We start from the raw sequence: 15,740 nt of genomic DNA on the forward strand, positions 1-15,740 counted from the left end.
GTTTGCAGTTATCTTACAGAAGCCGTGGGAGAACACTGTGCAAAAGGAAGGTCTGTCTTCATTTTCCAGACGGGTGAAGAGGCGGTTGGGTGACCTGCCGCTCGACCTGGTGCCATCCCTGACACATCCTTGATGCTGGGCACAATCCGTCAGTCCCCACAAACCCTTCCTGATTCTCCTTTTTCTAACTGAAACTGGTTAATAGTAACATTTATTAACCTTCACTTTCATGGAATAAGAAAAGCCAGTCTTTCTGTAACGTAAACAACTCAAAATTTTATTAATATTAAAATAGTAGTCACGGAAGTTCTTTTTTTTTTTTTCAAGTATCTTTTTATCTGCTCCATTTTATAGTGGATTAAATTAAGCTGAAAATTTGTCTCAAGTCAGACTAGATTTTAGTGCCTTATATGTGAGTGTTAAGTTAAAAACAAAAATAAAATCACACTCAAAATAACATTGTTTCCCCTAACTGGCTTTTAAAAATATGTCACATATATAATGACTTCCTTTCTTTTCCTTTCCCATTAAAAAGCTTTAGTCTGTCACAGACTGTGTAAATGAAATTATATTTTTTCAAGTGCTGAGAAAAAGAACCCAAACATTTGGGATTTGTTAGTCTCAGCTCAGTCTCTTTAAAATAGAAGCTGTTTTCCAATTCCTATTTTTTTAGAACAATGCCTAAACCAATTCAGTACAATAAATCAATGCTTTAATCTTACTTAGATCTCAACAACTGTCATGTTAACTGAGATAGACACATATATTTTTACTTCATAGGAAGGACAGACTGAATTATAAATAAGATCACAAATTCTAAAAAATGCCTTCAGTTTAGTCTTGCTCCAGCTGAGTGTCTCAGCTTCTGACAGTATTATGCCCTATTTCAAAAAAGACTGACTGATTTTCTGAGATTCATACCTAATGACCTAGACCATTTGAAGTTCTGGCTTGTGATCCAGACATTGACACTCTACCTTAAGTACACAAAACGGGTGATTATCCACGCTTAGATGAGAACTTGAATAGCTGTCCCACTGAGGTCTGTCACCAACTTGTGAAAAATATTTCATTTATATTCCCATATATATTCATACATATATGTGACAAATAGAAATTTGCAGCTGTCGCTGTTCTTCCTTACTATTTTAGTGCAGCTTTGAATAGAAGGTTATCAGCACTCTGCTAAATCTAATACAGTGCAAACTTTAAAATACTGTAAATCAGGCCCTAAAAATCATGATATTAGGAAAAAAACCCCACAATTTAATTTCCGCTTATTTGCTCCCCCTCTGATGTTCAAATCTATAATTTTTCTCCTCTGCAGCTATAAGATGTAGGCATTATCTTTCTTCTTATGAAAGCTGAGATTAAAATAACTTTAAGTAGCTTTAGAAGGAACAGGATATAACACAAGTTGGCAGTACTTAATCTTCTTGGTGCTGGCCACAGAGGGGCACTAAAAAAAACAGCAGCAGACTCCAAGATTCAGTAGCACATGGTTTTGGTGGTGGTAGGTCAAAAATGAAGAAAAGAAAATACTCCATGCATATTTGCTATTGTATTTTAGGAGAGAGAGATTCTGGCAGGCCACGCACTTCTACTTGGAAAAAGAAAAATTACCTAAAAATATACCACATTTTTGGAGAATTCTGTTGCTTAAACAGATTGTTTTTCCATGCAAGTACCTTTATGTGCAAGTTTACCTAAAGTGCAAGTGGAAATACAAAGGTGAAAAAACAGGTGGTTTGTCCTTTCTAGAAATAACGTCTCCTTCCTTGCATTAGGAGAAGAGGCTTTCCTAGCTTTCCAACATCCCACCTCCTAAGCTACTGCCCAGCTACTGCTACAGCAACCTAAAGCAGGGGTGTCACACTCATTTTGACTGGAGACCATATCAGCCTCGCGGTTGCCTTCAAAGGGCCAGATGTAATTTTAGGACTGTATAATGTAGGAGTGGTTACATCTATACAGTCCTAAAATTACATTCAGCCCTTTGAAGGCAACCGTGAGGCTGATGTGGCCCTCGGTGAAAATGACTTTGACACTCCTGACCTAGAGAGGCACTGGGCAGAGCAGGAGACACAGCAAATCCACAGCAAACTTGTGGATCCTGGGGGTGCCAAGGGAAACTTTAAGTTCTGCTACAAGTTAATCAGAGCCAACAAGCCCACCAATCAATTCAATAATTAAATACATTGTTTTGTTTGGTTGTATTCCAAAGCAGCACTCACCTGCACATTTGGTCCTGGTGATGAGCGGTGGTCCTGGCTGCCCAGTCCCACCTTCACCCGGTCTGGTGAGCAGGACCCGAATCTCATACTCGGTGTCAGGGTCCAAGTGCCAGAGCTTGTAAGTTGGTGCGTTGACGGCATGGGTTTCAGTCCAGGTCCCAGATGTCATTCGGTACTCCACTTCTTTCAGGATAATGGGTCCGTCCCCAATGATCGAGTTGGCATTCAGCTGAATGAGCAAGTATGTGGGCCCAACGCCGAGCAGCTGCGGGGGTGCTATTGGCCGAGGAGGCTCTGTAGAGGAGATAAAAAAATAAAGTCAGAGATAAAACAAAAGCTGGCAAAGCCATTAAGAAGAGGGCTCTTTCCACAGAAAGCTGTTAGGTTTGGTCACCAAAGATTTCAAAGCTAAAATGCAAAATTACATCAATGAAGAAGAGTTGAGGAGAATGTCAGCTGATGGAAGAGAGTGGCACGCCACTGGCATCTGCCCTATTCTATTTTTTCAATTTAAAAATCTCAGCTAGGGACCACAAAATCCTATCTGACTTATATAATGCTGCTACTGAACTTTTTTTTTTTCCTGAAAAGAATCTCAGTTTGTGCCCATTTATATAATTTACTATGGCAATAGCTTGAGATTTTCAGAAACATAACTGATATTCTTTGTTGACAGAAGCCACATACATACTTTCCTTAAAGAAATTGTTCCAATAGTTCATATACTATCCCTGCACAAATATTCTTAAAAATGAGTATCACTGTGGTTCATTTGAAACCTACCAGATGCAGTTAGGGTAAAAGATATGAATACCTCTAGCAGGCATTCAGAACACCCTGCACTGAGCAAAACTGCCAGAAGAACGACAGAATAAAGATGTACAGCAACAATGTACAACATCATTTTATTCTTCAATGACTTACTACTGATTTAGAAACTCAAACAGTAAGATGTATGTTGCCTTTTGTCTTCCTCTGTTGCCATCAGCTTCTGCCTAAATATTTCACCATAGTTACAAAGTGGAAAGGTAACAATGGACCAAACAGAGAGGTGGGGTCCCCCTTACCCTGAGAAATGTTTACATACAGAAGAAGCAGCACATTGTCTTGGTGTGATTTTATTTAAAGAAACACATCGCAAGCAACATACACTTTTCTAATAAAATGAATCCACTGATAAACACTGAAGGTTCATTTTCATTCCAGATGGCTCATATTTCAACTAATTTGTTTCAGTTAATTAGGCAACAATGCTAAATCTGAAGCACACAGGGGTTTCGCACAGCAGCGATGCAGAACTAACAATGCCGCAACTCTGAGCAGGTAGAGGGATCTCATGGTCAGCACATTAAAAATAACATTTAACCCTAGACCATAAGATTTCCCTAGAGGAGAGCCCTTCTCATCAGTGCTCCCCCAACCCCTCTGCACAAGAGAAGTTAACACGCAGAACCATTTCACATACTCTTCCTCCCAGGAACAACCCCACCAGTGTCACTGACACAGCTCGTGGGCAGTGGTGACAGAGGGGCTCACTGAGGGCCTCCAGACCTCCTCTGACATCCCACCCTCCCTGTATGGTGAACTTCAGCTAACGACTCCCTGGTTCTCTACAGCCAGCAGTAAAATTTCCCCTCCTGATGCCAGAGCTGGCTTCCAACAGTGTATTTATCAGCTTTGTAAGCAACCAAGTTTCCCACGTTTTGCTACAAAAGGCTTTCATGCAGACTTTTTCTAAATTAGCTGTCTCTCAAGCCGCTTGGTTTGGCAACCAGAGAATTTGTGAATGTACAGTAGTGGCTGCAAGCGAAGCTCATTTGCTTCTCCTGGGGGGAAAAGGTGAGCACTCCAAGGTGTTCCCCTTTGTGCTTTGGGATATACCAAACTTTAGAAAGTATCTCAATTAATTATTAACACGTTTTACCAAGAAATGTGCACATGAATCAATTTAGATCCTTGCCTGCATCAAAGCTCAGATATGGAGGCAGGCTTAACGACAGCAGTTTATTTGCTGTGGAACTAACACATTAAATGTCAAACTAATGAATTCTAAGGTCAGTGCATATTACGGCAGAAAACATAATCGTTGATGAGCATGATACACTACCAAGTTCGAGTTATAAACCTCTAAAACATAAGGCTAAGCTTAGAAGTATACACTTCGATTAAGAGCATGATTATCACAAATAAAACCTCACATTAACGAGACTAATATACCGTCACATACTAAATTTTTATGTTAAGAGGTAAAGAGTATTCTTATATTAGCATTTTGTTTTTAAGCTCTTGAGGACAAGGAGACTTATTTATAAAGTCTCTCCATGTTCCAATAAATTATGCATGAATTTTAATCAGTTAGCAAATGAACAAGTAATTGTTCTGCAGCATTATTAATATTCTTCATAATACAATACACTATCAGAACCAGAGGTGAGGTGCAATCAGAAATCCCAAAAGTACACTAAGTATCAACTGAAGCATGCAATCCCAATATACCAGGATAAAATTTTCTGATGTTACCCAATTAATTTTCTATTAATTATTCTCATTCATTATTCTATAACTAGTTCCATCAAATATTCCCCAATTATAATTTCAAATCACAAAATTTCCTTTCATTTATACAGCAAACCAAAACTGTTACAGCTAAAAATTGCCATTGAGAACTAAAAGACAGAACAAAGCCATCATTAATATTTTGGTTGCCATTCCCGTAGCAAATACCACACTTCTAATACTCCTCTTTCAGTGGGTTTTTAAACATAATTCACATCCTTCAAGGAAGTGATATTGCACAATTCTCACTAGCAATCTGGGTCCACCTAGTAGTAAAGAGCACTGGTTTGCAGTGTCCTGAGAAGTAAGTAGGTCAAAAATTATAAACTTCCTATAAAAGTTATTGGGAAAAAATTAATGAAAAAAAAGAAAACGGGGGAGAAGAGAGGGAGAAGAGAGGGAGAAGAGAGGGAGAAGAGAGGGAGAAGAGAGGGAGAAGAGAGGGAGAAGAGAGGGAGAAGAGAGGGAGAAAAAGGCAGGGGGAAAGGGGAAAAAAAGAAAGAAAAAAAAAAAGAAAAAAAAGGAAAAAGAAAAATAAGAAGAAAGATGCATGAGAGGGAACTCCAAAGCAAACATCACCATTTCAGAGGTTTGCTCTGATTTATAAATAGTACAAAAACTCCGGCTCAGCCAAGCCAAGCAGCAGCTGTGTAGTGCAGAGCCCGGATCCAGGGCAGCACTGCAGGCAGCAGTGGTTGTCCTGACCCTGAGGGCAGCCGGGCTCTGGCTGCCCAGCCCGGGCACCTGCCCGCAAGTGGTCACTAGGCAAATGCATTTTGTGGCTCTCAGTCATCCACACCCGCAGCCAGGTCAGGCAGCACAGTGACCTCCTTACATCTCCCGCTGCCCTGGTCACTGCAACCAACCCAGGGAACCATGCCCTGCATTTCTGCCAAAAAACAACCCTCCCCCCCACCAATTATTATGAGCAGATGTGGCTGAGGCACGCTGTATTCCTAGCATTTTCATTGAGCACAATTCCCTTTTTCACAGCCATGCATGCTTTGCGAATAGACATAAAAGTTCTAAACAACATTTAAAAAAAAATATTTCAACCCATGGATGGTTTATTAACTTGTCAGTAGAATCACAATTTCAGTAGGTATTTAAGATACTCACAATAAACAGTTGGAAACAAAGACCCTACATAGCGAGTTTCATTTCTTCCTTTGCTAAGCACAAAATTTAGAATTCTCTTTCCAGTGTAAGTAGCTTAATTACTGACTCATTTTCTGACTATATTTTTTAGCCACTGCTTAAATGTGTTAAATCTGATGAAATCCCTTCCAGTATGCATGGCTAGTAACATCTCTGAAACACTATATAAAAAAGAGCACTTGTACGTCTGCAAGACGTTAAAGAAATGAAAGTATTTTCATGCATAGCATTTTCCAGTATTTGGTCAGTTCTGGTTTTGACATAAAATGCCCACAGCTAAGTTAATCAAAAATTAAGACTGACATTTCATCAGTACAAAGTTCCCATTCTGCTGAGCTACTAGAAGTATATTATGCTCACATCAGTATGTATATGACATTATTTATTAAATGCACTGTGATATTTAGGCACCAATGACTAGAATAAGCATGCAGCATCAACCTCAGCTATAAGTCGTCCTACAGTTAAGCAGTTGTGTCATATTCTTGATGTTAAATATTGTATGCAAATAACTACATATTCTTAAAAAAAAGCCCCCCCCTCAAAACTCCAAAAGAACAAAATAAAACAAACAAAAAACAAAACAAAACCAAAAACCACAAAACAAAACAAAAACAACAACAACAAAACAAAGCAGAAAAAGGTCGTTAGTCCTATTAGTACAGTAAATAGTATGCATAAAACTTCCTACATTCCCAAGTAACATACACAAACTATGTTGCTTAACCAGCCTGGGTGACAATAGCCCCACTACGTTGCCTCCCAAGACTAAACACCTCCTAAATTTAAAATAATGGAAGGGAATTTCATTAGTATCTTGGTGGTAATCATACACTGTTAATGATCTGTTCAAGGCAGAAAAAAAATAAATAAAAATAAAACCAAATGAGAGTCCTACAAGTTGTTCCATTTTGGAGGAAAAATTGATGCTGGATGCATGTCTGATAAAATCTTATGACATGAGGTCATGTTTTGCTGAGGATAACGTGTACCAGTCACAGAAGACTTGCTCACAGCAGAAGGATTTGGGGAGGAGATATCATCACCACACAGTCTCAACATGGAAGATAGGTGCTTGCCTTCATGCCTACCGCTCTCCATCCCACCTCTGCTTTGTCCGGAGCCTCCACACATTAGTACTCTGTATTAATGGCTTGCAAGCTCCCTCTGCTCACGGACACAGCGTGCCTTCCTCTGGTGACGGCATGTTCAGTCTTCCCTGTTAAACACCTTACATGAAGCTAAACAGTCAGCATGCTGATGGGTATCAACATTTTAATCAAATTAATACAAGAGTAATCATATAAAGCTTAATTTTTACAAGTATAACAAAGCATTTGATTACTTAAAAAGAAGTCCAACATCAGCATCAGCCCTCCAGAAATTAAAATTGGTGTGTTTTAACTACGCCAGAAGCTGTCAAGAAAGCGGGCTAATCAAAAGAATTCAAGTTTCCTTTAAAATGTTTCATATTCATAGAAACAATCAAATAAATCCACATAAGTACAGCTAACACTGGATGTTCCAGGAAGTATAGAGGAGATGCCTCAACAAATGATTCAACATCATCGTGTTCACAGAATCACAGAATGTCCTGAGTTGGAAGGTACCCACAAGGATCATTGAGTCCAACTCCTGTTCCTGCATATGACAACCCCACAATTCACGCTATGTGTCTGAAGGCGTTGTCCAGTCTCTTCTTGAACACTGTCAGGCTTGGGACCATGACAGCTCCCTGGGGAGCCTGTTCCAGTGCTCCACCACCCCCTGGGTGAAGAACCTTTTCCTAATGTCCAGCCTAAACCTCCCCGGCACATCTTCCTGCCATTCCCTTGGGTTCTGTCATTGGTCGCTAAAGAGAAGAGTTTGGTGTCTACCCCTTTCTTCTCCCCTTGTGAGGAAGCTCTAGACCGTGATGAGGTCTTCTCTCAGTCTCCTCTCCTCCAGGCTGAACAAACCAAGTGAACTCAAGACCAACTCAGGTCTCACCAAGATGAACCTGATTTCTTCTTCTAGGGATGTTTCCTGCAAAGCTGTTTATGTATGTCTGCATGTTTCTTGTAAGTACTCCGGGTTATTAGTTGAGGTTCCGTGCCTGACCCACACTGGCTATGTATAGTCAGAGCACAATCCTCACCATACGAAGTCCCTTGAGACCAGGAACCCTGGGGGGTGCAGTCTGAGGCACCCAAGGCATCTATGCCAAGTGAAAAATTCCAGCTTGCCAGGAGCTGACTCCATGCAGAAGAAGCCTGCTGGTGCCCCTGCAGTGGGCTCCAGATTGCACATGGAGATGTTGTGGCAAAGCTGCGTCAGAAGACCCACGGCAGGGAGCCAGTAGAGCACAGGGAAGCAGGCTGCCGGTGCCACGCAACAGCTATGCTGCTCCAGTGCTCTTCCTGTACTGGAAAATTACACACGGCTTTAGCGATTCACATGCTTTTAAAAAACATTGGAAAACTGTGGAACCATGGACATTTGTTTAAAAGTTGGAGAAAATGTATGGGATTTAGCAGAAAGAATTGTGGCAGTCAAGTACTAGCAGGAAACAAAATTCTCGGTCTCATAAGCTGGTTAGTCCAACGGAAAAAAATCAATAAGAAGCAGTGACTGAAAGCTTAAATTCAAATACTGTATTAAGCCACAAATTCAACAGTGAGAATAGTAACAGAAAAACAATAACTGGTAATACTGTAGAAAATTCTACATACTCTGTCTGTCTTCAGGCAAGGCTGGATGTTGTCTTATAAATTATATGTTAGGGCAAAAAAAAGAAGAAGATAACAGTATGTAAAGCTCTGAAAAAGTACAACTGAAAAAAATTATGTGGTTGTGAAGATGGTCACAAAATGAGCTATGAAAAGTTTGAGGATAAAAACAAACCATGGAGACTTCCAGCACAAATACTGGCTTCCGTTTATTTTTAGGAACATCATTCCACACGTGGCATATCTTTAACATTAACTAGATATATTTTCATTTGCCTTCCAACATGGTTAGGAAGTACTGCTCTGCTAAGGGAAAAAAAAGTAGAATTTAAGACAAAAGGGTTTATTTTGGCTTGTGCCTGCCTGGAAGGACACCTGGCTGTCTTCTATGCTGACAGCAGCCTGACAAGACCTATCGCCCTCAGTGCCAACAAAAGCTATATTAACACTAACAGGGGGCTTTGCCAGGTAACGGGAGAAACACTATAGAAAGCATCACTTGCCTGATAAATTCCTTTACTCATTTAAAAAAGCAGGTTAATGCAGGGGATTGAGGTATCCCAAGCTGAAAGCACAGGTCTGACTAACAGCACAGGTATGATCATCGGAGTCACAGAAAGCCTCTGCAGTTTACTTTTAAATTTCCAACAAGATCTCAAGTTTTAACTTTCTCTGCATGACAGACAACACTCAGAGCTCAATCTGTCACCCTGCACATGTCATCTCTAGTGAGCAGTTAGGTCCTTAATGGTTTTGTTGTATAACATATGGAAGAGAAATAAAAAACGCAACAGCTTATGCATCAAAGAGACTGCCCAACAATGAGGACACTTCATTAATGGGAGTTGACTACTCTAGTGGGCTTCTGAAAAGAAAGAAAGAAGGAAAAGAAAAAAAAAAAACAAACAAGCAGTCTGTAACTCTTAAAACTTATCACTAAGAACACACCTCTAGATACACACTGCTGCTGAGACCTTCTAACCACTAGTCAAGGCTTCACAAAAGAACATCAAGACAATCTTAAATGAACAATTCAAAGATGCAGACACACAGGGATCCTTAAGTAGAGAGATGATGTTGTAATGGGCTTAGCTTATGGGATTCTTTCTTGCATACCATAGAGTGCTACCTGATTTTCTCACCTGGGCAGCCTCTCTTACTCTTGTGGCAAAGTATGGGAGTAAGCAAAAGCTTATTTTCAGTCAGACATACTATGCATCAGCTACAGAGATAACTCCTGCCCAAAAGACATGAAGCATCTGAAAAGCAGCAGAATAAGGACGCAGGTGCACATGTAAGTCTTCAACTGCTGTAGGGTTGCCCACAGAAAAGGGAGAGGCAGCTGCCACAACAGCCTCTTCTGTTCCCACTCAGCTCCCAACCTTTCTTTTTCCCCAAGGGTTACACTTTTGTCTACCACCTTCCTACCTCCTCAGTCAGGTAGATTGTACTGGCTACACACCATCAGCTGGGCATGAGCCACCACCCAACTCAAGCCTTGTCTTGCATCTTACCATGAAAGACACCAAGACACGGTGGTGGTGAAAAAGAAGCTTCAGCAGGAGGAGCTCAACTGCAAGCAGCTCATGTTGTGCAGGCCGCCGGAGGGCACATGTGCCAAACCAGCGGTAATGCTCAAAATAACACATAGAGACCTCAGAGGAGTTTTAGAATCACCTCCTCTACTCCAAGACCAAACACTGTTTATAGATCCACACAATAAAAACTGCACCACCTGAACGCCCTTCGGAGTTCTCATGAGCCTTGGCCATTCTTTGGGTTTAATTAATATTTCCCCCAAGCCATTGCTTGGCTTCTCTATTTGTTCATAAACTCATTTACTGGTTTTGCAATAAGTTTTTTTGTTTATTTGTTTTCCCCAGTGGTCAAAAACTTCTCTCTGCTCATCACGTTTAACTCACTTCAACAGCTGCTTTATTTTTCAACATTTTTATACTTTTTTGATAGGAAAAAAGTTTATATTGCTCCCACCTCTGTTTTCTGCAGATAACTTGGAGGAACCATTTATTGTGGGTTCCTGCTGCTCATGCAAAAGTATGCTGAGGAAAAGGCAGCAAAAACCTTATCAGCAAATAACTGACTTTAACATATTACACCATGTAATAATTAAATGTAGAAAATAATGAAGAAATCGGTAGGATTTTACAGTTAAGTGTTGTAAACAGCCACAAGCCTCCCTTCATGTTTTTTTTAGAAAACAATCAAAAGTTACTTCTGACTTAGCTGCTGTCCTGTGATCGTAAGTGATGGTGGCTACATGGAGAAACTTGAACAGCTTGTGATCTAGTTTTGTCCCACAAAGCTTTTCCTCCAACTCTTTTTTCTTTTCTTTTTTTCTTTTTAATGATGCTAATGCAGACTTAATTCCTATGACTCCAGAAACATTCCAACTGTGACTTTAAAATACAATTTATCACAACTGTTCAGTATCCAGCACTAGTTGCTAGTACTGAGGTTGAGATACAATACCTACAAAATGTTACTTTTTAATTAAGAGAGTTAGTTGTCTGGAACAAAAGAACTCATTCTAAGCAATAGCTTAGTGACCAGGTCGTATCTAGCGATTTATCCAACTCACTTCACAAAGTCTGCAAAAGCATTTTCATTGTCTTTTATTACTTGAAATGGAAAAACTGAAACAATCTATTTTAAACAAATATTCAAAATAAATATCTATAACACAGTGAGATTCAAGTTATTACCAAGTGAATAAGCTACTGGAGAAAAGCCAGCAACAAACAGAAATGGCACACTGAACAGCGAGCTCACGACACTGGCTTAGGTAGGATACTGACATATTTCACTATAATATAATCTCTAATTTGGGGTCTGCAAATGGGGACACTATGTCACAAGCTCACTTCAAACTACTGATTTCTCTTTGAGTACCTGCCTAATATATCAAGTTTGTGTGGTAAGTACAACAAAGTCTGCAAGCTCATGCAGCTAAAATATATTTAAAGTGACATGGCAGTTACTGACCACCTGAAGTGCTGAAATAAGAATTATTTCAACAGTGAAAACTGCTACCTTCTGCATAGTGATTTTATAACCTATGCATCACCGTGGCATTTTATTCACCTTGATTTGAAACACCACTGCATTCATTTTATTATCTTCCTTTAAGTAAAAGAAACAGGGTGCAGCTTTAGCATTGTCAGCAGAAATCGTAAACAAGTTTAAGCTCATGCCCAGATTACATGTTAAAAAAAAAAGTCTTCATAAAAATTGGAGTACGTCATCCCTCTACATAATTTATGAAAAGAACACACACCTATTTATTGAATGATAGTAGGCCATGCTACTTTGGAAATCAATTAGAAGAGTATGACATATTTTGTCTAAAAGACTGCATTGTGTTGGAGACATTTATGCAGTACGCTCCTACAGGAAAAATGAATACACGTAAGAAAAAGAAGTGCCTGTAATGAAAAGACATTCAAATCTTGAAAAAATAAATCAGTATAAATAAGTCAGCTATAGAAATGTCTCAGGCAAGGACTTGATCACAATGACTTCATTATCCACATATATCAGTAATTCCCTTGAGATCTCAACAGTGATATTATTGTTGGAAAGAAATATTTTATCTGCTTCATTGTCAGGAATGAGCAGGTTAAGAATAAAATTGAATGCATTCTTCAAAAATTGTTACTTTCCAAGAAAGAATTACTCTCAACACTATGAAGCTTTGCAATAGGATATTTGACACTTCATGCCACATGCATGTCCACATGCTATCAATGATGAGATGGAAGGGTAGGTGCTGAACTCTTCTCTTTAGTGATCAGTGACAGAACCCAAGGGAGTGGTAGGAAGATGTGCCAGGGGAGGTTTAGTTTGGACATTAAGAAAACGTTCTTCACCCAGAGGGTGGTGGAGCACTGGAACAGGCTCCCCAGGGAGGTGTCACAGCCCCAACCCTGACAGTGTTCAAGAAAGGACTGGACAATGCCTTCAGACACATGGCGTGAATTGTGGGGTTGTCATATGCAGGAACAGGAGCTGGACTCAATGATCCTTGTGGGTACCTTCCAACTCAGGACAGTCTATGAATAACACTAGAGGTTAGGTAAAGGGTGCCTGTAGAAGGACAAAATATTATTTTAGAGACTCCAGAATTTTCTTTTACATAGTTATGTAATGAGAACATAATTTTCTTTTTATTCCTGCTTCTCAAGTACCTGGGTAGTTTGTTTTGGTCTTTTTGTTTGTTTGTGTTTGTTTGCTTGCTTGTTTTAATTTCAAGTTTGAACTGGCCCAATAAACTGATATTGCAAAGTTTTTTTTTGTCTGTTGACACTATAGTCACCCCCACATTTGGGAAGGGAAGGGAGGCAGCTCAACATGCCATATTATTGAGGCACTTACTAATGCACAGGGGACAGAGATGAACTTAAGACCTTCCCTTTCAGATTGGCAGGGGATTCAGGAATGCCTGTAGAAGAGGATAAATAATGTGTCACTTCTCCAAAGTTCTACCTCAGGTATCCCATTTCATTGAAATTAAGAGCTTTCTGTCAGCACTTCAATACTATCATCAAAGGAAGAATGGATACAATAAAGTATAAGGGTTACACATTAATGCCTATCTAGAGACTTTGTGTGTGCTCAGACTATTCATATCTATGGGGAAAAATGACAGAATCCATCACTTCTGAGCAAATTTATTTTTGAGGGACTGTTGCCTTGCTCAAATCCCTTTATTTCTATTCATAACCTTTTCCAAGACACATTTAGATGTTCCCACCAGCAATATCTTCACATTTCTTATTACAGCATGCCCAAATATTTCTTGCCAAAAATGCCAGAAGGCAGCCCACTGGAATGACAGAGTAGGGGGCTAATTTTAGGAGGCATTGAGACACTTCCCTTGATCTATGCAGTGAACCAAAAGAAATGAGAATGGAAACCCACTTGGTTAATTTTTACACCACAGTACATCATGGATGTAAATTACACATCATCTAACACCTACCTGAAAGGGTGATCCTGCTCCTCCACTTCCCGCCATCAGCGTCACTTGCAGTACCACTCATCTACTCTACATCAAGGTAGTTAGATTTAAAACTGATCTCGGAGGCGATGTACATGGAGTTTTCCTGCTTTCCTGGGTCCCTGAAGCAGCTCCCACTGGCTTCAGAAAAAAGTCAGTGTCAGCACAGAAGATGATGCACAAGTCCAGGTGCTTGAGATAAAAGAAAATGGAGGGCAAGGACTGAGGCTGCCTCTTAAGCAGGTGCTGGCCATTACATCTGCTGAGCTTTACTATGAAAGGCACCTTCAGAAAAGGGCAGGAGGAATAAGAGTAGCCAAAAGGAACTAATACGTTTGACACAGCACCTCAACAGCTGGTAAGAAATATCTGTGAAATTGAAGGGAATAGGTAACAAAGCAGCTGCACACCTTCTCATTGCCAAATGGATTTTGACTATGATGAAAAGCCTGGAAGAGCTTTCCAGAAAAACAGAACAAAAATCCTAACCACTTTTTCCACATGCTAATAAGAAACACATTATGATATATGTTTCTTTAAAGAAATAAGCAGAATATAATGATTTATGAAGAATTTTGATAATGCAGTGTTGTGAAGTAGAAATGGAAGAGTGAAGTTGCTGATGAAATTCTTACACAGTCAATGGAGAGGACTTATATCATGAGAACAGCTTCATACCCGAGAGGCCAAGTTGGTTTAAGGATTTTTTTTTTTTTTTTAGCTGGTGCATCAAAGATGGGGAATTACAGAATATCAGAATAGTTAGGGTTGGAAGGGATCTCTGGATCTCTAGTCCAACTCACCTGCTAAAGCAGGTTCACCTAGAGTAGATCACACAGGAGTGTGTCCAGGTGGGTCTTGAATGTCTCAAGAGAAGACGACTCCACAACCCCTCTGGGCAGCCTGTTCCAGGTTCTGGCACCCTCAAAGTAAAGTTTTTCCTCATATTCAGGTGGAACCTCCTGTGCTTCAGTCTGTGCCTGTTGCCCCTATCCTACTGTTGGGCATCACTGAAAGGAGTCTGGTCCCATCCTCTTATAAACATTGATGAGATCCCCTCTCAGACTTCTCTTCTCCAGCTGAACAGACCCAGCTCTCTCAGTCCCTCTTCATAGAAAAGGTGCTCTAGGCCCCTAATCATCTTTGTAGCCCATCACTGGACTTCCTCCAGTGATTTTTTTTGTCCTTCTTAAACTGGAGAGCCCAGGACTGGATGCTGTACTCCAGATGCAGCCTCACCAGGGCAGAGTGGAAGGATAACCTCTCTCAACCTGCTGGCCACACTCTTCTTAATGCACCCCAGGATACCATTGAACTTCTGGGCCATAAGGGCACATTGCTGATTCATGGTCAACCTGTTGTCAACCAGAACTCCCAAGCCCTTCTCTGCAGTGCTGCTTTCCAGCAGGTCTGTCCCCAACCTGTACTGGTGCCTGGGGTTATTCCTCCCCAGGTGCACAAACTTGCCCTTGTTAAACTTCATCAAGTTCTTCTCTGCCCAGTCCTCCAGCCTGTCCAGGTCTTGCTAAATGGCAGCACAGTCTTCTGGTGTGTCAGCCCTTCCTCTCAGTTTGGTATCATTAGCAAACGCTGAGGATGCACTCAGTCTCTTCATCTAGGTCATTGATGAACATGTTGAACAGGACTGGACCTAACACTGACCCCTGGAGAACCCCACTAACTAAAGGCCTCCAACCAGACTCTGCACCATTGATCACAACCCTCTGTGCAATGCCATCCAGCCAGTTCATGACCCATCTCATTGTGCATTCATCCAGCCCTCACTTCTTGACCTTGCCTCTGATGATGTTGTGAGAGACGGTGGCAAAAACCTTGCTGAAGTCAAGGTAGACAATGTCCACTGCTCTTCCATCATCTACCCAGCCAATCATACCATCATAGAAAGCTATCAGGTTGGGCAAACATGATTTCCCTTTGGTGAACCCATGCTGACTACTCCTGATAACCTTCTTTCCCTCCACATCCTTGGAGATGACATACATAATGAGCTGTTCCATCACCTTTCCAGGGATGGAGGTGAGCCTGACTGGCCTGTAGTCTCCTGGG

The 15,740-nt window shown here is 40.6% G+C and overlaps 1 protein-coding gene across 2 annotated transcripts in view; it reads right to left on the bottom strand.

Moving 5' to 3' along the window:
- The window catches only part of PTPRK (protein tyrosine phosphatase receptor type K), a gene marked incomplete at both ends in the record, with an annotated part of 407,260 nt that overhangs the window by 166,383 nt on the left and 225,137 nt on the right, over positions 1–15,740 (bottom strand). For both annotated transcript variants that reach the window (XM_080341013.1, XM_080341012.1), the window contains one exon: positions 2,235–2,528. In XM_080341013.1, coding sequence (XP_080197139.1) covers positions 2,235–2,528 — 294 coding nt within the window. The remainder of the gene's footprint in view (positions 1–2,234; positions 2,529–15,740) is intronic.

This window comes from Nesoenas mayeri (genome assembly GCF_963082525.1).
Source record: "Nesoenas mayeri genome assembly, chromosome: 3".
Classification (NCBI taxonomy): domain Eukaryota; kingdom Metazoa; phylum Chordata; class Aves; order Columbiformes; family Columbidae; genus Nesoenas; species Nesoenas mayeri.